This window comes from Diabrotica virgifera, chromosome 3, assembly GCF_917563875.1.
Source record: "Diabrotica virgifera virgifera chromosome 3, PGI_DIABVI_V3a".
Classification (NCBI taxonomy): Eukaryota; Metazoa; Arthropoda; class Insecta; order Coleoptera; family Chrysomelidae; genus Diabrotica; species Diabrotica virgifera.
Window position 1 is genome coordinate 11,503,592 of NC_065445.1, and position 24,859 is coordinate 11,528,450.

Below are 24,859 nucleotides of genomic sequence, written 5' to 3' on the forward strand. Positions count from 1 at the left end.
CCAACAAAAACTCGGCTTTACACACTGTGTTGTTCTGGGGCATATAGCTTCAATCCCTTGTGGTATTTCTTGTACCTTGAACTTGAATGAACTTCCATTATCTGTTTAGAACCGAGAGGCTCAATGCTTTGTGCCGCACGATGTCTCGAAAAAGCCATTTTCGATTGCTGAATTAATCACCTACAAGCAGCTCTTAATTGAGTGCGGGAATAATGAATGGACGTAATAAAGATACTAAGAAAGCTTCAATTAGTTTTAATTTAGTATCAGGGCTTTGTCGAAAAATTCTATCGCTTATTTATTAACGAAAACTATTTTCAAACGTCACTGTAATCATTATTAATGTTGGTCTATAATAATAATTTACCCTTAAAAAGACGCTTAAAAACTTAAATACTTGTAACATCTTGGTAATTTTTCGAAAAAGGCTTCCTATTCGAGTTATTTGATATTTCTTGTTGAAATCATACCTTTATAATCAACTATTTTCAATGGGAAATGAGCCACAATTTGACCAAAAAAATGATTTTTTTAACGTTTCGACGCCCAAGTCGGGTGCCGTTGTCAAAATACAAAATACGTTTTGTATTTTGACAACGACACCCGACTTGTGAGTCGAAACGTTAATAAAATCATTTTTTTGGTCAAATTGTGGCTGTCCTCTGCTTCGATATGTCTCTTATCTTGGTGGTCATTGCAGAATTTTCTGGTCCAACTATCATCCGTCAAACTGGCATCACGTCTTGTCTAAGCCCATTTAGCCATTGCTATGGCTATTCTTTCAACTGCATTCGTAGCTCCTGTTCTGTTTCTTATTTATAGTTTTGGTACTTTTTGGTTTCTGATGGTAATACCTTACCTTAAGACATAACCTTAATGCCTTAAGATTTTAAAGTTATCCCCACCTCACCTCCAGGGGGTAGAGTGGGGAGTCGTGTTTAGTGTCAGTCGATAGATTTTTGAAAAATATTGAACACGTATTTTTCAGTTTTTTCGATCCGATGTAGCCAGTTTCACATACCCTGTATATTTTGTACATTAAACGTATCCTTTTACTAGTCGTGAATTACACAATGTCCCCCCGTATATCCCTAATCCTGATTTGACAAGGCATCGATTTAAAAATTCCCATTCGTGTGTTTAATCGCCTAACAGCATGTGTCCAATTATAAAATTCTCAAGTTGATTTCCGAGTGACAAGAGTGACTATTGAACCTCAGCGTACGAGTCAAGTTTTGAACCATTGATGAATGCCTTACCAAGTAACGGATAATGTACGGCTACGAGTCGGAATAAATCATGGTGATTGCATAAAGCTTAGTGTTGAAGGTGTTTATTATGGAATTGTGGGCGGAAATTATACTAAATAGAATGGACTAAGGACCGAATATGATGAAGTAGGATTTATAAGACAAAAAGAATCCTTTCAGAATAAGAAGTTTAAGATAAAATCCTTGATAAACGGTATATATGTTGAAACGAAAAAGGCGATGGACTACCCCAGCTAATTATTGAAATAATATTCGAAAATATTACCTCAATCATCCAAGACAGCCATCGCTACACCCTTAGCTTAGCTCAGTCTCTCAAGGCGTGTGGTCGTCTTGTATTAATCTTAGATATGAACTCTGATAATTATTAAGAATGAAAGCAAACAAAACAGTATTTTTAACCAATCATGTCTATTGTTCAATAAAGATATAAAAAAAATGTGACTTATTAAATGCATTAACAAATATATTCAAATTCTTGCCAAAAACTAACAATTTGTAGATTATACTTATGCATGGCTTGTGGTATTTGATGGTAGATCTTCTTGATGTCGGATGGTACAGCTGTAGACTTGTAGACCTGGACAGATGTTGTGGCCCTAGGTCGCCGCAACTAGAGATGTCGGGTGCTGCTGTCTGTTAGATGCATTTGTTGTTTTCGCCTTTAAGTGTACATCACCGGTGATGAAGGCAGGTGGCTCCAGAAGGGAGAAAGGTGAATTCTATCCAAAAACTCAAGAGAATATTTGATTTGGAACAAAATGAGGCCTTATCTAAAGCTCATCTCTTTTAATAAATTAATTCTTCCCTTCCATTTTCAGTTTGTGTCAGCGGGTAGGGATGAAGTGTCACTGTCATTGAAAACGACATTTGAAATGACGACCAAGTACGTATGAAGTAGCAGGCATGTTTCGTATTGAAAGACAGATATCTAGAAAGTAAGGATATACGGGGTACGTTCAGTATGTTCAGTTGATGATTTAGATGTTAGATGAAAAGAGAGATAGGAAATAGAGGATAATAAATGAGGGTAATAACAGAGGGCGCCAACGAGCTTTTAACAAAGAAAACAGGTAAAACAAATAGAAGATAATTACTAATGAAATATTAAAAACATTAAAAATACATGGGTAAAGACCCTTTAAAATTATACAGTCATGGAAACGTTGACTAAAATTGTTTTAAATAACATGGATGTTGTAAATATTACATGATTAGACCCCGGGCACCATTTATTGACCCCCACTTGAGTTGGACACGTTCAGAGGTTCAGCTACCTCATATATTAACGGCCGATGGAAACTGATGATAGTGAAACAAAACTGACTTTTCTTTTCTATGATCTTTTAGGCACTAATGTTTAATTTTAGTTGACTTTCTTTATTTTTAATAACTTACTTCTAAACAAATGAAAAACCCTGCATTTATATCTTTTATTTTACAAACTACGATATCTAATTTATTTATTACACTAAATCTAATAATTTATCTAATTACAAACTCAAAAATATACCGCAAAAATATACCGCGCCCGTTAAATATCAAAGTACACGACGTTTTCAAATTCACAACTAACTCAATATACAATTTTGTTTCCTTTTTATAGAAACACAATCTTTCGCGAACATTCAGGAAAGAAATTGTATGTTTACATAATACAGGTAAAAGAATATTACAGAAACATCGAGAAACAAAATTTTACATAATAAATCAATAAAACTTCTAAATGAAAAAGAAATATCGAGGTGTGTACCTGTTAAAAAGGTCCCCCTTTTTAAATGCATTCACAAACACATAAATCAAATTCAGTAAACAAAAAGGGTCTGTTAAATTATAATAAATAGGCCAGTGAAAAGAGCTGAAAACAGTCGGGTGACATAATTATGTCACAATAGTGAACCTCTGAACGTGTCCATATGTGCATTACATATGCAGAAAACGTTCTGCATATGTGATGTAGCCCTTTTTAAGGAATTTTAATAAATTATAAATATACCTTTTATAAAGAATTTAATTTTTTTAATAAGAAGTTACTTACAGTAAATCCTTTCGATATAATGCATGGGCACTGCACATTCTACGCGGAGATGTTTGTTTTTCTAGTAGTTTTACCTTTTTTGCTGGGACCTTTCAAACGGATTGGGTTTAGGTTCAAAACAGAAGACAATAAAAAAACGAGTTTTTAATAAAATATAATATTTAATTTTAAAAATGAACATTCTTCGTTTATGTAACGCATGTTTATTTAGACGAAACGTGGATTTTTGCTAAAAAAATCTATAAAAGACACCTATACTGACGGAAAAAGACATATTATATTGCATGCGAATGAAAAACATGGTTTTATTGATGAAACGCATTTTTTGTTTTCGCCAAAATCAAAATCCGCTGCTTATTACGATAACATGAATACGCAGATGTTTGTGAAATGGTTGAAAGAAAAAACTGCTTCCAAGTTTAATCTGCTCATGAACAATAGTTTTGGATAATGACCCTGACAATTCGGAAATTTTAAATAAGCAGCTAACAATCTCCTCGACAGTACATAAAATAAAATAATTCTGCACTCAGACTTATAGAGAATTTTCTCTGTGGCCAGATAGATGTCGCTAACCTGTCCGTACGCATTTAATATTTTATTTATATGCATACTTAGATAGCTTGGATTCAGTTCGCTTCGGGATACACTACAGGCGGCTCTGAGGACGCTGAAAAGCAGAAACCTTGGTCAGCCGATGGTTATAAATGAATAGTTAACTAATGAAAATATTTTGTTTCCTCAATATTCTTTCAAACCGGAATTAGTACAGTTAGTACCTACAGTTAGCCAAAAGGAATGAAAAACTAAACATATTTATAGTAGATGAGATTGTATAGAGTTTTGGACATACTCTGTTAAGGCTGCCCCCTTACCAATAATAATAAATCCCTTTGTAATACTAAACTGTATTACACTTCTATAGTAGGAATATTGGTACTAATATGATTATGCTATATTATATTGCTATAGTCCAGAAAGCCACTGCGCATCCGCTGGGAAAAATATTCTAATTCGGATTTTTTGCACAATCTTACTCAAAAAGGACTCCTTTTAACAAATTTGCATGTTGCCAGGACCAAAAGGTGGTCAAAAATTTTTTAAACGTTTTTTTTTTGTTTTTTTCCTAAAATTATTATTTTTGCATGGAAAAAAGTTTTTTTAGGTGTTTTGGATCATTCCAAACAGAAAAGGTCTTTAGTGACTTTTCACTAAAAATGATAGTTTTTGACATATAAGCGATTAAAAATTGAAAAATTGCGAAATCGGCCATTTTTAACCCTCAAAAACTATGTGAAAAACTGAAAATTTGAATGTTGCCAAGGTCAGTAGATATTCTTTAAACATCGATTGATGAAATCCCGAAGAGTTTTTTGCAATACAATATTCAAAACTCCTTTGCTTTTTAATTGCTAATCAAGCTTGCGCGACACTATTTTCCACCGACAGTATGGTGCAAATGAAAGGAATAAATTCGTTATTTCGTAAACTGGCGACTTTAAGGAAAAATCCCGAAACAGGTCGATTTTTATTTTTAAGTTATGATATTGTGGCATATATGGTATACTAGTGACGTCATCCGTCTGGGCGTGATGACGTAATCGATGATTTTTTTAAATGAGAATAGGGGTCGTGTGGTAGCTCATTTGAAAGGTTCTTCAATTCTCTAGTCAGTAATGTAAACATTTACATAATTATTCATACAGGGTGTGCTTCTACTTCTTTTTTTGTCAAATAATTTAATTTAATAAAAGTTTTTTGGACACCCTGTATAAATATTTATGTAAATGTTTATATTACTGAATAGAGAATTGAAGAAACTTTCAAATGAACTAGCACACGACCCCTATTCACATTTAAAAAAATCATCGATTACGTCATCACGTCCAGATGGATGACGTCACTAGTATACCATAAATGCCACAATATCACAACTTAAAAATAAAAATCGACCAGTTTCGGGATTTTTTCTTAAAGTCGCCAGTTTACGAAATAACGAATTTATTCCTTTCATTTGCACCATACTGTCGGTGGAAAATAGTGTCGCGCACACTTGATTAGCAATTAAAAAACAAAGAAGTTTGGAATAATGTATTGCAAAAAACTCTTCGGGATTTCATCAATCGATGTTTAAAGAATATCTACCTACCTTGGCAACATTCAAATTTTCAGTTTTTCACATAGTTTTTGAGGGTTAAAAATGGCCGATTTCGCAATTTTTCAATTTTTAATCGCTTATATGTCAAAAACTATCACTTTTAGAGAAAAGTCACTAAAGATCTTTTCTGTTTGGAATGATCCAAAAAACCTAAAAAAACTTTTTTCCATGTAAAAAAATAATTTTAGGATAAAAACAAAAAAAAAACGTTTAAAAAATTTTTGACCACCTTTTGGTCCTGGCAACATGCAAATTTGTTAAAAGGAGTCCTTTTTGAGTAAGATTGTGCAAAAAATCCGAATTAGAATATTTTTCCTAGCGGATGCGCAGTGGCTTTCTGGACTACTATCAGTTTTATTTAGAATAATATTTGCGTACATTTTTATTCATTTATTTATTAATTCCGTAGAATTTTTAAGCCACGTTCCGCGATTTTTAATTTAAGACGACGGCCTTAGAAGGTCAAATCAGTGTTTCCTACTTTCATGTAATCAAGGATAAGCTAACACATTGTTTTAAGTTTTGTTCTTATTATAATACATTTATTTATAGTATGTAAAATGAAAGATTACCCATGAACGAACATATAAAACTATATATAATTATCTAAACTGTTTTTATAATACCGGTACTGGTTCATTACTTTCTGGAATATAGAAAAGATGTGTTTAATATGATCGCTCATAGGCAATCTTTTATTTTAAAAATGTATTAACTAAATGTCAAATGTCACACAGTATGAAGCTGCGCCCCAATCTACTGTACCGCTACTTTTTCTATACCACTTACTACACCTACCACTTTTTTCTAATAGCCTATCTTTTATATGAAGTTATTCCAGAATTGACAGGTTGGTTTTGTGTTCTGTCCAGGATATCTATCGATTTCTTGGAGAGTTCATGTTTCAACTGCAGATGTCATTTCAACTGAGAGTCAACTGTAGCAATGGGAAAAATAAGGACATTCACCAACCTGAGCTTAGAGTCCAGAGAAATAATATTTTTCTCGTGATACATCCCCCTCCAGACCAAAACCAAATTTTTTGAGTAGTATGGACATCTATATTATTAACCTTTATAGGTCTGGATCCCGCGTATGAAAAAAAAGTTGATTAATAGCAAGCTGAAAATTTGTTAATAGCTTAAAGGTGTCTAGTCGGATAAACTTTGATATATGGGAACACTGGAACAGGGGCAGTTTTAATTCTGGAACAGGTTAAAAATTTGGAACGGCCAGACCACAAAAACGGCACATTTATTTTGTCCGACAGAATAGACTTAAACTCTCCGAACAGAGATTAAACTCTCATGCAAAATTCAGACTGCTATTTATCACCTTTCATAATTCCTGTCATATGACATATTCTACATGTTCCACTCATTAAAACGCCCATTTGGTGATAAATAGCAGTCTAATTTTTGCATGAGAGTTTAATCTCTGTTCGGAGAGTTTAAGTCTATTCTGTCGGACAAAATAAATGTGCCGTTTTCGTGGTCGGACCGTTCCAAATTTTTAACCTGTTCCACAATTGAAACAGCCCCTGTTCCAGTGTTCCCATATATCAAAGTTTATCCGACTAGACACCCTTAAGCTATTAACAAATTTTCAGCTTGCTATTAATCAACTTTTTTTTCATACGCGGGATCCAGACCTAATATGTTTCCTGCAGCCGATTTTGATGATATACATAGTTATAAACAAATGAAGATCAAAAAACGGTAAATTGTCGCTTTTTTCGTCTATAATCAAAAAGTTAAGCATTTTAAACAAATTTGAGAGTAAGAAACTCAAAAATCGTCTAAAAAATTTCAATATGGCGTTCGCTGAATATGTCTATCCTTATTGGTTGCTTAGAAAATTGCAAAATAAATCATAAATTTTGAGTTTTTATAAATATTCATAACTTATGTAAAATTTAACTTAGAACCTTCTTATTACACGAATTGCTGAGACTTCTGGTGCTTAAATTATATTTTAAATTTCAAAGCAATGGGTCAAATAGTTTAATAGTTATTTAATTTGTTTATCCCAAATTAATTTTTTTTGCAACACTATAAGTCAGAAAATTATGAGGTTACAGTAAGACTTCTGACAGTTTATGGAAGAAGAACATTTATGTTATTGACTTAATTAAAAAAAATTACAAAAAGTAACTTTAAACAGTGTAAAATTATTTTGCAAAAGCACGTCGATTTTATGCTTACTTATAAACAATTAGAATAACTTTTTAACCGTTACCCGTAGAAAAATTATTTTTTCATATTTAGAAATACTGAATTTTTATACAAATTTAGAAAAAATAACAATTATCCTAGGACAATTAGGGACGAAGTTAGCCCCCTTTTTTTTAATTCACATGTTTTTGCAAAATATTTTGCAGTATTTAGAATTATTCTTGTCATTTTTTTTTTAAATTAAATTAATAGTATAAATTTTCTTCTTTTATAAACTGTCCAAAGTATTAGTGTAACTTCATCATTTTCTGACTTATAGAGTTGCAAAAAAAATTAATTTGGGATAAACAAATTAAATACTTTTTAAACTATTTGACCAATTTCTTTGAAATTTAGGATATGATTAAGCACCAGAAGTCTCACCATTCTGTGTAATAAGAACGTTCCAAGTTAATTTTTACATAAGTTATGAATATTTATAAAAACTCAAAATTTATCATTTATTTTGCAATTTTCTAAGCAACCAATAAGGATAGACATATTCAGTGAACGCCATATTGAAGCTTTTTATACGATTATATGAGTTCCTCGCTCTCAAATTTGTTTAAAATACTTAACTTTTTGGTTATAGACGAAAAAAGCTAAAATTTACCGTTTTTTGATATTCATTTGTTTATAACTATGTATATCATCAAAATCGGCTGCAGGAAACATAAAGGTTAATAATATAGATGCCCATACTACTCAAAAAATTTGGTTTCGGCCTGGAGGGGGTTGTGTTACCAACAGGATATTTTTTTTCCTTATTTCTCTGAAATTAGTATTTCTGGTCACTGCTCGGTCTTTCCATATATTAATTTTTGCTTTTGCGGATCGGGCCATGACTAGTCTACGCATGATTTCTAAGGAGCTATCGCCATTGTTGGTTATTAGGCAACCCAAGTTTACAAATCTGTCTACAGTCTACAACTACGAAATTCGTCATTAGATTATTATTTGCCCTGTCTACGATCATTACTTCTGTTTTTCCCGTGTTGTTCTGAAGTCCGAATTCTTTGCTAAGTATACATGGCACACTAGTAAGAAGAAAAATATCTGAGCCAGAGAGAATAAAATAAAGTCCATTGGAAAGTAGAATCTAGCAGACTGTTGAACTATATTACAAGAAGAAATTTCTTGTTTAAAATTAGGGGATTGTGGCACTAGAAGAGTTGAGGTTGATGAAACGAAATCTGACTCTATGTGTAATATACCAATTAATGGAATTGTTTTATTTGATGTCTTGGCTTCTAGGACAGATGCCGTTTCCAAAATACATACTTTCAAAACGGCAATAATAGAAATACGGAAATGCCACAAAATAGTTGTTTCAGCATCATACTACTAATTTACTCAAACGTTATTAATGACAACAAAATTAGCAAGAATAAATTTTCTAGTTATACGACAAGTAATTCTCACATAACACCTTCAGAAGATACATTACTGTTAAATAAATTTTAATTTTATGAGATATTTATCTTGTTCTTGTTGATTAGGAAAATATTTACAGTTCTCTTGGTGTTTTTTATTATTTATAACAAGGTAACCATAGGCCGACGACCTTAAATAGTATTTTGCATATTTATCTGTAAGTATGTATATAAAACTAATCAATTCTAGCAGAAGATTTTGACGAGGATTTCATCATATAAAAATAAAAACAATCTTAATACCAGTACAAGCTCAAAATCGGTTAAGAACAGATCAAGAGGCCTAATATAAGAAGAAGACAATGGATTAACATTTTATTACTTTCCACCTTTACCGGAAACTTAATCACACCACTCAATAATACAAATGACTTTGTAATAAGCTTAAGATTAAGGTTATTCGCAATAAATTAATGGCAACTGTACTTTACACATAGAGGTGCATCTCTAATCTAAACAAAATGATTTATCTAGCTAAATAGATAAAAAGTATGGAATCTTTGTTGTAAACTAAACAGTGACGTTTAAGATCATAAAATATCATATTCCTACAAAAATAAAACAATATATTAACTAAACGACGTCAACAAAATTATGTATTTTTCGGATTAGCACTATCGCCCACAGATAACCTACCTAATTATTTAAATTTCGTAATAACAACAACAATGGTGTGAGCAAACTTACTAAATTTCTGCATTCTGTTTAGATAATAATCGGTGTATTAACACCAATAAAATTACCATAAATTTAATGTGGCTGCAGACAACTATGTATCTAACAAAAAAAGTGGCTTTCGTGATAAATCTAATATGACTATAATAACAATTAGCATAATGTGGTTTTGATGTTATTATATGTTTGGATTCTAATTAATTTGCATCAATACAATTGTTTTCCTAATGTAATTTGTATAATGTGGAAAATTAATAGTTTCCTGATAAATATAGACAAACAATAATAGTAGATATGTTTTATAAGGAGTTAACTACAAATTAATTATTTTTCTGTGTAATCTTTTAATTATTCTACAGAATTATTAACACTAGTGTTAGAAACCACACTATAAATTATAGAAGACATACTATAAATTACGCATTTTTTTACTATGTACTATCATGTACTGTTACGTTATGCGGCAAAATAAACAGTAGGTATTTACTGAAATGCGTATACCTCAAATTTGTATGTCTCATGCGTCGAAACGTACTGATAGTCTAAGAGCTAGTGAACCCTCCGACTAACGGTCGTCCTGTAAGGCTAGAAATTTGTATATAGTGATAATTCATAAGGCTAAAAACCATGACCCGGCAGGCATCAGCCCTGCACGTGTATCTATCTATCAGGTGCATCGAAAAGTGCATAGTTTAGGGGAAAAATAAACTTTCTCCTGTAAGGTTTAAATTTAAGTATGTGTTTGAGTAAGTCATTTATAAGAAATGTGCACAATGCCAGGCCATTCTGAAGAGCATAAGACCTTGCCAGGCGAGGGGAAAGATTAGGGGTTTTTCCTAAAATTATTATTTTTGCATCGAACACAGTTTGTTTAGGTTTTTTGAATCATTCCAAACAGAAAAGGTCTTTAGTGATTTTTCTCTTAGGTTAATAGTTTTTGTTATATAAGCGATTAAAAATTTTGAAAATTGCGAAATCGGCCATTTTTAACCCTAAATCGGACATTTAACTAAAAATTTTAATGTTGCCAAGGTAGGTAGATATTCTTTAAACATTGATTGATGAAATCCCGAAGATTTTTTTGCAATACAACATCGAAAACCCCTCTGTTTTTTAATTGCTATTCAAGCGGGCGCGACACTGTAGTGTAAATGAGGACGTTTGAGTTTGCATAAATTCATTATATCGAGAATGGGCAAATTTGAAGAGAAATCCTCAGACAGGTCGATTTTTATTCTTAAATTAGGACTTTTTGGCATATATATATATATATATATATATATATATATATATATATATATATATATATATATATACATATATATATATATTGTTATATTTCTATTTGATATAAAAATTAAAATTTGATAATTATAAACAAAATTCACTTTAATATAAAATATTTTTAATTTTCTCAACCTCGGGCATATAAATTTAGAACAACCTGTATACAACAAATTGTTATATTTAATTTTAAGAAGTGATTAGAATAAGCGTACGAAACTCGGAACAATGTGCTTAGATAAACAAAGTGAATGACGCGTACCATTATCGTTCTTCTCGGAAGGTCGATCATTAGCCTATGCTAAATAAAACTCAGTGAAATAGATGATAGTTCATTATCGTTTTTCGCGGAAGGTTTCGATCATTAGCCTATGCTAAATAAGACTCATTTGAAAGAGAGAATAGGTCATTAAAATTTGTAAATAGTTAGAAAGTATTTTAGAATGGGAATTAAATATTTTCTTTTGAAATCCATTAAGCATATTTAGAAAGATTAAAAATTGGTTTTGAGGAATATTACGAATGAGAGTTGGTGGTGGAAGATTGATTTGTGAATCTGGAAGGGATATTTAGAAAGTAGGGGAATGGATGACAAAGTGAGATCAGAATGTTTTGAGCTGTCGAGAAGTGAAGTCGAGTAGTAGACGGTAGTGTACGGAGAGTGAGAAAGCAGGTGTAGTTCCGTGAGTGTGGAGTATCTATCGTGGAACGAGAAGTAGGCCAGGTCGAGAGTAAAAGAACCTCCTTGAGCCAAGAGTGTCCCGGTAGCTGATAGCAGTTTCGAGAAAGGTAGAACACAGCATCACGACAGACGCAGGAACGAGAGCTATACGAGCTAGTTTTTCAAAGGAGAACATTACTGGAAGCCAGGACGAGGTTTGATCGCAGCCAAGGATAGCAGGAAACGGGTCTTGTGTGAGGACATTTTCAGTTCACCAGGAAAAGGTCAGTCTCATTTGTTTGGACATGAATGTATGGGTTTTTCGTATTAAATTCCACATAAAAAATTGAATAACATAATCAATAATATCAGAAAAGCTTCATCAAACTTAAATAGAGTTGTTCCTAATAACTCCTAATAGTTAAATGTTAATAAAAACTTTCAATTGAAAACCAAAAGGAAATAAGATTCCCATTTGTAAATGTTATGTTTAAGAATAATAAGAAATAGCAAATATTAAGCATTGATTGCCTTTTAAATAAAATAAAAAATATTTTGATTATAATTGTAACCCATATGTGTATTTTTTTTACTCTTTTCTTTTCTATCCCGATTAGGAACCATTAAGAAATATTTAGAAGCCACGAAAGTAAGTAATTAATTTATAATTCGCCCTGAGATTGAAAACATATTGATATGTGATCTGGTTAATTAATTAGATTAGTATTAATACATTGATTAAATTAAGTGACATATAAGAGTATTATCTCATATCAATAATCAAGATCACATCAACTGTCGTCCAACGTGGAAAGCATTGTAAAGTATTTCTAGTGGCAAATTTGAAGGATAGAAAGAGTAAAGCCGGTATTTGAAAATTTATATGCCTGTGGTAAAAAGTGAGATACTTACATTTGATAACATAAAATTTTAGATCTCTTTAGGTACAAATTTTACATAACTGATTTAATATTTTATTTTTACGATATTTACATTTGATATATTTATTGACAATTTATAATATTTGGGTAAAAAAAAAGTCGTCTTGGTAACATACTAGTAAAATTTCATATTTGGCGGGGATAGTACTTCTTGAAAACAAATGTCTGTGACAAGAAGCCAAAGCAAAGACAACAAAAAACAAAAAGAACATTCAAATCAAGAAGATATTTTAGACACGACAATCATGGCATCAGAACAGCAAGAATTATCAGGAATAGATAAATTATTACAAATGATGCAACTCCAGTCACAAAGAATGGAACAGAAAATGGATGAAACACAACAAAAACTGGATGACAATCAAAGAGAAACAAAACAAGCAATGAATGAAGCATCAAAGAAAATGGATAAAGTGGATCAAAAAATGGATGAAACACAACAAAAAATGGATGAAACACAACAAAAATTGGATCAAAAAATGGATGAAATACAACAAAAAATGAAACAAGCAATAGAAGAGAACAACAAGAAAATGGAGGAACGCATAGGAAAGTATGAAAAGGAAGTAAAAGGATGTTTGACAATGATCAAGAACGATATGGGACAACAAGAGACAGAGATTAAAGAAATCAAAAGCAAAATAAAGGAAATAACGAATTGCCAGAAAAAGGAAATAGAAAATTTGGAAAATAAGTTGGAAAATGCTATTCAAGTAGACAGAGAAGAAGTGGAAAAAAGAATCACAGAAATAGAAAAACAAGTCAACGAAAACCGGACACAACAAAATGTAGGAGAAAGAAGAGAAATGGTTATACATAGCACAGATGACGTGAAGATAAGGTTTGGCGGGGACGTAAGAAGATTACACCCAGTGCCGTTCATAAATAGCCTGAAAAAGAAAATACAGCACATCGGAAATTTCGAAACAGCAAAAGAAACTATCAGAAACCATCTCAAATATGAAGCAAGCCTATGGTTCGACAGTAAAGAAGAAGAATTCGGCAATTGGCAACAATTTGAACAAAAATTTTTGAATTATTTCTGGGGAAAAGTCCAACAATTGGAAATTAACAAGGAATTGCAAAATGGGAAATACAATGATAGGATGGGTGTATCAGAAAGGACATATGCTTTGCAAATTTACAATAATGCAAAACATTTACAATATAATTACTCATCGGAACAATTAGTCGAACTGATTGCAAGACATTTCGAGGAAACGCTGGAAGACCATATCACATTGCAAAATTACAAAGACATAGATAGTTTATGCCAATTCCTACAAATAAGAGAATCACGTCTAAGAGAAAGAAAATCAAGAAGGTCGCGAGAAGATTACAGGCCCCGAGAAACACAAGATTACAGAGGTAGAAATCAAAATAGCAGGGACTATACAAGACGAGATTTTAATCCCAGAAGGGAAAACGAAAATAGAGACAACGGAAGAGGAAATTATGAACAAAGAAATAGGCAATGGAATGAGGACAGAAATCGAGAATACCAGAATAGAAACACCACACGCTCAAATCAAGAAAACAGAAATAATGGTAGACAAAATGAACAGGGATATCGAGAAAACCGAAACAGATCCGACAGACCAAGAGAAAATAGAAGAGAAGTAAATAATACCCAGACAGACGAATATGACGGAGAGAGACATTTTGACGAAAATATAAACAACGATGAGCAACCGGCGTCTTTTCACGACGGCGCTCACTAAAAACCAAAAATCAAACAGGAATCTTTTGTCACCCCAAGGAGTTTATTAAATTGGCAGGAAACAACGAAAAGAAAAATGGAGTTAATTTAAAATTTGTGGATGGATTTATCAACGAGAAACCAATTAAAATTATGATAGACACTGGATCTGAAATAACATTGGTCAACAGAAAACTAATAGAAGAAGTTAACTTAACAAATTTAATTTATAAAATACCTAGGGTAAATTTAGTGGGCGCAAACAAACGGACATTGGCAACTATAAATGAAGGCATACGAGTAATGGTACGACTGGGCAAGAATATGTATGCACTACAATGTGTAATAATGCCAAACATGTCACATGACATGATAGTAGGAGTGGACGAATTGGCAGAAAAACATGTAGTGATCGATTTTAAAAATAATACGATGAAACTAACAGAAGAAAAAGAAAAAGAACAGGACAAGGAACATGAGAAACAAAATACGGACGAATCAGGTAAAGAACAAACAGTGGAAATGAATTTGGCAGCGAAGCAAGGACAAAGAAAAAAAAGGAGAAAAGGTCAGAAAAAGATAAAAGAAAATGAAACCTGTGGCTCCTCAAAAGAAGAGTTGAGCCCAGAAGAAGAAAATTTGAGAGTATCAGAAACAAAGGAAACCTGGGATTCCTCAAAAGAAGAGACGGGCTCAGGAGAAGAAGAAATAAAGCAAAAAAATGAAAGTGAAAAGAATATGATTGAAACAGTGGTATTTGAAGAGGAGGTATATGCAAACGAGGATGCAGAATGCACGGTAAACATGTGTGAAGAATCTGAGAAAAAAGACAGAAAATTGATATGTGGAGAAGGGAAAGAAAAAGAATTGCGGTTGATGTTAAGAAACTACGAAAATTTGATCAATGAGGAAAACAGAGTGGCTAAAAAGTACGAACATTCATTTGAGGTGAAAAACTTGGGAAATTTTCGATCAAAGACTTACCCGATTCCATACAAGTATCGACAAGAGGTGAAAGAAGAAATAAATAAAATGTTGGAAGATCAAATCATCGAAAGATGTGATTCACCGTATGTTAACCCGATTGTGATAGTAAAGAAAAGCAGTGGAGAATTGAGATTATGTTTAGATGCCAGGAATATCAACCAGCACACTGTATCACAATATGAATCACCTCTAAACATCGAGGCCATTTTTGGAAGAATCACGGGGTCACACATATTTTCGAAAATTGACTTAAAACACAGTTTTTGGTTGATACCGTTAGCTGAAAAGTGTAGAAACTACACCGCTTTTTCTATTGATGGTATTGTCTACCGGTTTAAGGTAGTGCCGTTTGGATTGCAGAGTGCTTGTGCTGCACTCGTCCGAGCTCTACATACCATTTTGAATCGCCACGAAGATTTCATAGTTCATTATATCGATGATTTATTAATTTTTTCACAAGATACTCAGAGTCATCTGAAACACATAGAAATAATTCTGGAAGAATTGGACACAGCGGGATTGAAATTAAACATTGAAAAATGTCAATTTTTTCAAAAAGAAGTCATTTATTTGGGTTTTCAATTGGACACCAAAACAGTAAGATTAGCCGAAGACAGAGTCAAGCTCATAGATGAATACCCAAGACCAACGAATTTGAAAACATTGAGAGGTTTTCTTGGCACGATTAATTATTTTAAAAAACTGATTCCCGATTTGAGCCAAAAGGAAATTCCTCTGATAAAGTTGCTTAAAAAAGGAATAAAATGGAATTGGAAAGAAGAACAGGAGGAAGCTTTCGAAACATTAAAACGAGAATTCGCAAAAGGAACGAAAATATACCACCCCATTTACAATTTACCTTTTATACTCCGAACTGATGCGTCCATACAAAAATTTGCAGGAGTTCTGTCTCAAATACAAAACGACCAAGAAGTGCCGATATGTTTTATATCGCGAGTGACTAAAACACATGAGAGAAAATATAGTGTTACAGAATTGGAGTTTGCCAGTGTACTATATTGCGTAAACAAATTGAGGTTTTACTTATTGGGAGCAAAATTCACAATCGAAACAGACCATGCAGCTTTAGTACATATCATGAAGAATAGATTAGTAAATAATAGAATACATAGAGGCATTCTATTATTACAGGAGTATGATTTTGAGTTCCGATATATAAAAGGAAAAGACAACATAATAGCCGACGCTCTAACACGGGATGAGGACACGGGAAAAAAGGAAACAATTACTCTACAGGTGGGACTAAATAGATTAATACAAGAAGAAGGGATATATTCGTTAAATGAGATAAGGTCAAACCAAGAAGACCTAGAGGAAAGAGAGAAAAGAAGAGCGGAAGTAGAAAATGACATATATTTTAAGAGAATAGACGGAAAGGAACTATATTTAGTGACACAGACATTGGCCGAAAAGATAATAAAGAAATTACATGAGGACAATGGGCATATCGGTAGCAGAAAAGTTTGGCTCGTTTTTAGGGAAAATTACATCAGCCGACAGGATTACCGCATTGCAAAGGAAATTACCCAGAAGTGCGATGTATGTCAAAAATATAAGAGTCGGAATTTCAAAAACGAAAATGTTGCCAAAAATATTGAAGCCCGAAACAAACTAGACATTGTAGCAATAGATATGTTAAGCGATCTAATTATGACCACTAAAAGGAACAAACATATTCTGGTAATGGTGGATGTGTTGTCAAAATACGTAAAATTATATAGTTGCCGCACCACAAAGGGGGAGGAAATATTAAGAAAAATCGACAATTTTATAGCCATAGTAGGAACACCAAAAAAGATCCTACTGGACAATGCAACGTATTTCCGAAATGATCGTTTCAAAGGACAACTTCGAGAACGAGGAATAGAGACAAATTTTGTCAGCATCAGGCATCCACAGAGTAATCCTTCGGAACGATTCATACAGGAAGTGACGAAATTTCTTCGCATTGCAACAGATGGTCAACATCGCCACTGGGACAGGAAAATGGCGGAAATAGAAAGGTATCTAAATACAATTCCGAGCACAGTAACAAAAGAGACCCCAGAATACATCATGAAGGGTGTACTGCCGATAAGGCCATGGGAAGACCAAGAGCCAAAAGAATATCAACAGGTGATTGAAACCGTACAGAGAAGATTACGGCGAAGCAACGAAAAATATATCCAAAGACAGGAACAAAATAGAAAAAGAAGACCAGTGACTTTCCAAAAGGGTGAAAAAGTACTCGTGAGGGCATTACGAGTATCAAATCTTCCTGGTGGCATTTGCGCAAAGTTGATGCCTGTTTTCGAAGGCCCGTACATCGTGAATAATGAAAATGGGATAAATAGTTATGAGTTGAGGCACAGGAACTCGGAAAAGATCCGAGGAATTTATAATATTCACGATGTATACAAATATCACGAATAAAAGACAGAATTACATGAAGTAGATAGTAAGTTAGGGTATAAGACATAGATTAAAGTAATGAAATATACAGGGAGTTGGTTTTGCCTCGAGAAAATTTATTTAAAAATGCAGATAAATTTTATCGAATACAAGGCGGGGATTTGTTATATTTCTATTTGATATAAAAATTAAAATTTGATAATTATAAACAAAATTCACTTTAATATAAAATATTTTTAATTTTCTCAACCTCGGGCATATAAATTTAGAACAACCTGTATACAACAAATTGTTATATTTAATTTTAAGAAGTGATTAGAATAAGCGTACGAAACTCGGAACAATGTGCTTAGATAAACAAAGTGAATGACGCGTACCATTATCGTTCTTCTCGGAAGGTCGATCATTAGCCTATGCTAAATAAAACTCAGTGAAATAGATGATAGTTCATTATCGTTTTTCGCGGAAGGTTTCGATCATTAGCCTATGCTAAATAAGACTCATTTGAAAGAGAGAATAGGTCATTAAAATTTGTAAATAGTTAGAAAGTATTTTAGAATGGGAATTAAATATTTTCTTTTGAAATCCATTAAGCATATTTAGAAAGATTAAAAATTGGTTTTGAGGAATATTACGAATGAGAGTTGGTGGTGGAAGATTGATTTGTGAATCTGGAAGGGATATTTAGAAAGTAGGGGAATGGATGACAAAGTGAGATCAGAATGTTTTGAGCTGTCGAGAAGTGAAGTCGAGTAGTAGACGGTAGTGTACGGAGAGTGAGAAAGCAGGTGTAGTTCCGTGAGTGTGGAGTATCTATCGTGGAACGAGAAGTAGGCCAGGTCGAGAGTAAAAGAACCTCCTTGAGCCAAGAGTGTCCCGGTAGCTGATAGCAGTTTCGAGAAAGGTAGAACACAGCATCACGACAGACGCAGGAACGAGAGCTATACGAGCTAGTTTTTCAAAGGAGAACATTACTGGAAGCCAGGACGAGGTTTGATCGCAGCCAAGGATAGCAGGAAACGGGTCTTGTGTGAGGACATTTTCAGTTCACCAGGAAAAGGTCAGTCTCATTTGTTTGGACATGAATGTATGGGTTTTTCGTATTAAATTCCACATAAAAAATTGAATAACATAATCAATAATATCAGAAAAGCTTCATCAAACTTAAATAGAGTTGTTCCTAATAACTCCTAATAGTTAAATGTTAATAAAAACTTTCAATTGAAAACCAAAAGGAAATAAGATTCCCATTTGTAAATGTTATGTTTAAGAATAATAAGAAATAGCAAATATTAAGCATTGATTGCCTTTTAAATAAAATAAAAAATATTTTGATTATAATTGTAACCCATATGTGTATTTTTTTTACTCTTTTCTTTTCTATCCCGATTAGGAACCATTAAGAAATATTTAGAAGCCACGAAAGTAAGTAATTAATTTATAATTCGCCCTGAGATTGAAAACATATTGATATGTGATCTGGTTAATTAATTAGATTAGTATTAATACATTGATTAAATTAAGTGACATATAAGAATATTATCTCATATCAATAATCAAGATCACATCAATATATATATATATATATATATATATATATATATATATATATATATATATATATATATAAAACAGATGAAATAGAGAATGTGGAAAAATCCCCTTACGAACAATTCACACATCCACCATTTCGGGTTGGGAAAATTTTTTTGAATAGAATCAAAGATCCAAACACCAGTTCTTAGAAATGTGTTTCGCCCTCTTCAATATATATATATATATATATATATATATAATCTTCATATATATATATATATATATATATATATATATATATATATATATATATATAATACTAGTGACGTCATTCATCTGGGCGTGATGACGTAATCGATGATTTTTTTAAATGAGAGAGTAGGGGTCGTGTGATAGCTCATTTGAAGGGCTATTTAATTCTCCATTCAGTAATATAAACATGAACATAATTATTTGTACAGGGTGTACAAAACATTTTCTTTTTCTTTTTGTCTAAATTAGTTTAATAAAAAAAAATGTTTGTACACCCTGTATAAATAATTTAATTAATATTCATATTACTAAATAGAGAATTAAATAACCTTTCAAATGAGCTATAACACAACCCCAACTCTCATTTAAAAAAATCATCGATTACGTCATCACGCCCAGATGGATGACGTCACTAGTATTATATATCGTCGGCTAAGAGACACAAAAATCTAACTACATTTCACATTTTGAAGTTCAATCTACGAAATTGAACTTACCTTAGTGAGTATCGTAGTGAGGAGTTTTCGTAACTCCTCACTGGGGTTTTAGGTGTTCAGAAAGAGGTGTCACTCAAAAGAACTCTTTTAAGGTAAGTTCAGTGGTGTAGATATCTCAAAACGAGACAAAATGTAGTTACATTTCTGTGTCACTAAGCCGACGATATATGCCAAAAAGTCCTAATTTAAGAATAAAAATCGACCTGTCTGAGAATTTCTCTTCAAACTTTCCCATTCTCGAGATAATGAATTTATGCAAACTCAAACGTGCTCACTTATACTACAGTGTCGCGCCCGCTTGATTAGCAATTAAAAAATTAAGGGGGTTTCGATAATGTATTGCAAAAAACTCTTCGGGATTTGATCAATCAATCTTTAAAGAATATCTACCTATCTTGGTAACATTGAAATTTTTAGTTAAATATCCGATTTAGGGTAAAAAAATGGCCGATTTCGCAATTTTCAAAATTTTTAATCGCTTATATAACAAAAACTGCAAAAACTATTAACCTAAGAGAAAAATCACTAAAGACCTTTTCTGTTTGCAATGATTAAAAAAACCTAAAAAAACTTTGTTCGATGCAAAAGAAATAATTTTAGGAAAAACCCCTAATCTTTCCCCTCGCCTGGCAAGGTCTTATGCTGTTCAGAATCGCCTGGCAATGTACACATTTCTTCTAAATGACTTACTTAAACACATACTTAAATATAAACCTTACAGCAGAAAGTTTATTTTTCCCCTAAACTATGCACTTTTCGATTCACCTGGTAGATACAAGTGCAGGGCTGATGCCTGCCAGGTCATGGTTTTTAGCCTTGGTGTGCTATGAATTATCACTATACAAATTTCTAGCCTTACAGGAAGACCGTTAGTCGGAGGGTTCACTAGCTCTTAGACTATGAGTGGTTTCTGAACGTCGTTATAACTTCTTATAATACATATGTGAATTGTGAATGTCGTGTTTCGTAAGTGTTTCAGGATGGTTTTCAGTTTGGCAGAAAAATGTTTTATCGTGGAGTACCTACTATTTTCGGTCATACGGAAAAGGTCGCAAAAGCGGTCCAAGCTTATGGTTTCAGCAAGACGGGGCAACATGTCATACGGCCAGGGAGTCTCTTTAAATACTGCTCGATCCTTTTGGAAGATCGTCACTCACCACATCTGACGCCACATGATGCGTATATTTATATGGTGTATGCTGAAGGAGGCAGACCGTCTGACATTCCGGAATTACGGACTAGAATTATTAAAGATCTTGTTCGTGCCTAAGGGCATCTTTAAGATATGTTTTATCAGGAACGTCATTGTGAATACATAATACATACAAGGCTATAAATCATGTATACTAAATGTATAAATAATCAAACATTTCCATATTCATTTCAGTACTGTTTATTTTGCCGCGTACTGTAATATAAAGAGTACAGGAATATACGGCATAAAAGATGAAAAAACAAAATGCAACTAAAACCGCACAAAATAGTAAAAGTGTAGGAAGACCTATAAATACCTGCAAATTTAAATTAGAAGACACAAACACAAACCTCAGATCAAATGACACATCAAGCTTAAAGGAAGAGGAAAATCGAACATGGAGAGTGGAGAAGGAAGAAGTCATTGAAGCAACAAAAAGAATTAGAAACGTAAGTACTGGAGGAGAAGATGGAATAGAACCAGAAATTATAAAATATAAATAAAGGCGAGAAGCCATAAACTGGTTCTGGATCAAATGTAATGAAGCGTTGAAGCAAAATAAAATACCAAAATATTGGGAAAATAATCTAATCCTACAAATAATTTATATAATTATATTTTTATAATTTTAGACAACTATCAATACCATGAAATAGAGAGAACACATTATAATAATTCACACTTCTCAACAAAATGTAATATTATAAAATTTCTTTATCAATTCGTAGATAGGGATAGGCAAATAATCCAGCAAAATAACATGATCCTTCAGATAGACATTTTATATATTAGCAAATTATTTCCTTGTCACTGAATTTTTAGTCTTTTTCTGTGACGTAGCAAGGATTTTTTATTTTGGGGAGTGCCCAAACTTAACATCCTTGGTCCTTGATCATTTGGTCATCTTGGTCGTTGGTCCTGACCATTTACCTCTTCTTCTAGCTCAAAGGTGTTATCTCTTTGGTCTTGAAGTAGTTTCTCTAGGTATTCTTTCCATGTTCTTATTTTACTCTGTTTGTCCAAGATGATGCTTATGTCAGGATCAGTTAGATTTCCTTTCTCTCTCCGTCTTAGTTCACCTATGACTTCTTTAACTTTCTTAGGTACATACATTGTGACTATCGTATCTACTTTGACTCTAGACTCGAGAGTTTCAATTTCTTCGCATCTTTCAATTGCTTCTTTTTCTTTCCCTTCCCTGATTTTCCTTCTTATTGCTACAATAATTTATAGTTTTATAATTCGTCTAGGTCATTGACTGATTTTTTCTTGATTCATTTATCTGCCTTTATTCTTTACATCTGTATTTATCCTTTACATTTTGAACTATCTCTGTAATCTGTAACAGTCTATTCTCAAGAATATGGATAGATATATCTTAGGTACCTAATACTAAATTCAGCAAAATAGGCAATCAGACCATTTTCGAAACATGAGTTTGGAGGTTTAGTCCATTTGTTAAAAATGACTTTAATGATTTTAGTAATAAAGTATACTGCAGCTAGATAGAGATAAAAAATTCTCGATTTTGATCCAACTCAATCAATATAATAAATTCACAAATACTAAATTCTACGCTTACGCTCTTCATATACTGACACTTTTTTGTTTGTTTATTTTGTTTCCATAATAACATTAATTTACGAAATTTTGTTATTGAAGTACAATAATAGGGAATAAAGATCACTAAGACCCTCGTCATTATTAGCCAAAAAATAATATAATATGGCATTACATTGCAAAAACTATGTAAGTACATAGGTACATACCTACTTTAATAACTAATAATCATACTATATTAGTCGTAGATAAGAATAAAAAAATTAATTAGGTATGAAAGTCAACACTTCCAAATTACAGAAATTTTGTTTGCGTAGTTAATAACAAAGATGAAAAAAAATAAGGACCCCCAAATTAATTCATGACTGAAAAGACGTTGAAACCCTCCTCAAACGCAACATTTGTAGTTCAGTTTTAATAAAATAAATTTAGTTTTGCGATTATAATCAATACTTTCATACTTACATAATTTATAACATAACCAAGGTTGAAGACGATCAAAGACACCAACAGAAATCCACTCATGTTTCCTGGTTTCACTAAACTTAGAATACAAAACAAACTAAAACAATTTTCTACAAAAGTCCAATTTTAGCTCCTTAACCTCGCGAAACATTATCTAAATATAAACAATAAAAAACACGTGCGTATCTTATCACAAATTCGCCGAAGATATCGAAAAAATAGTCATCTTAGGCCATAATCCTTTGTAGTATTTAAAAATAAGCGGCAAATGTGAACCGCACGCGAACGCTTGAGCTGAAGCGTGGTTGTGCATTCACCGACACACGCTGCTGTGATGCCTACTACTGTGTGTGTCTGTTGTACTGATACGATAGCCAGACTGTCTGCCTTCTGCCTAGCCGGGCTTACTTGCATCTCGGGACAGCAATCCGGGGTTATCATCACAAGAGTTTATAGCCGATGCCTATAGACCGGGGCATTTAGCACTAAAAACACCCGAATAAATCGATTTTTAAAAACAGCACCCAGAGACTTGCAGTTGCCATTGCAATTGCAACATAATGCAACTTTTGCATTATGTTCAGGATTACGGCAGGAAAAAAGTCTACTATTCGAAGATGGATGGAAACGCATAATTGTATCTACTTTAAAGTGCATAAAATGCATCCAAAAGTGCATAAACATGTCAAGAAATTAGTATACTAAGGACCAAATTTTGTTATTCGGGGGGTGTTGAGGTCACTACAAGGGATATCATCTTCTAGAGTTTCGAGGGTGTTCGGCATTAAATTGATGCAAACGGATAGTTAATGGGTTTTTGGGGTCGCTAAACACGAATGATGCAAACGGACTATCTACTCAGACCCGCTGAGAAGGGGTACAGATTTTACCGGAGGCATCTAAACATTCCGTATATGTATTTGGAACCTAGGAGTTTTCTATTGGTTCGTTGCAGCACGCGGTCATATTTTAACCAATAGGCGGCTAAGTTCCAAACGCATATAGGGAATGTTATTCGGTGCCAAATTCATATACGGAATGTTAAATATTCGTACACCGAAAAAGATCAGTTTTTATTAGAGTCTGTTAAAAGGAGATTAATTTTAAAATACTTGTTACTGTATTATTAAATAGAAATAAAACAATTATAGTATTTGGAATGTTATTTGGTGCGAAATTCATATACGGTATGTTAAATATTCGTAGAACAAAAATACGATTCTTATTAAAGCCAATTAAAATGAGACTGGTTTTTAATAGTCTATTATGCAACGAGCATTTAATGATAGTCATTATGAAGCGAGTATAATGGACTCGCCTAGCGGCGAGTTTCGTATAGAGTACGAGCTTCATATTGATAATTAAATGCAAGTTGTATACACGATTTTTTCTGTGATCATTCACAAAAAAATATATTCAAATTTATTAATTTTGTAACGCAAACAAATTAAGTAGTTTGTCAGTCTGACAGTTTGTTTACATATTGAGAATTGTCAAAGAGTATGTATTTGATTCGCCATTGGTTACTGCGCGTGTGCCACCTTTATCGCGAATGTCATATCGCGATTCTATTGGTTAAAAA

General features: G+C 32.7%; 1 protein-coding gene across 1 annotated transcript in view; it reads right to left on the bottom strand.

Annotated features, from left to right (window-relative positions):
- LOC114324165 (plasminogen) overlaps positions 1–23,651 on the bottom strand; it is a 132,147-nt gene extending 108,496 nt beyond the window's left edge. Inside the window, exon 1 of the mRNA XM_028271918.2 lies at positions 23,278–23,651. Coding sequence (XP_028127719.1) covers positions 23,278–23,337 — 60 coding nt within the window. The 5' untranslated portion in view covers positions 23,338–23,651. The remainder of the gene's footprint in view (positions 1–23,277) is intronic.
- Positions 23,652–24,859: the final 1,208 nt, after the last annotated feature.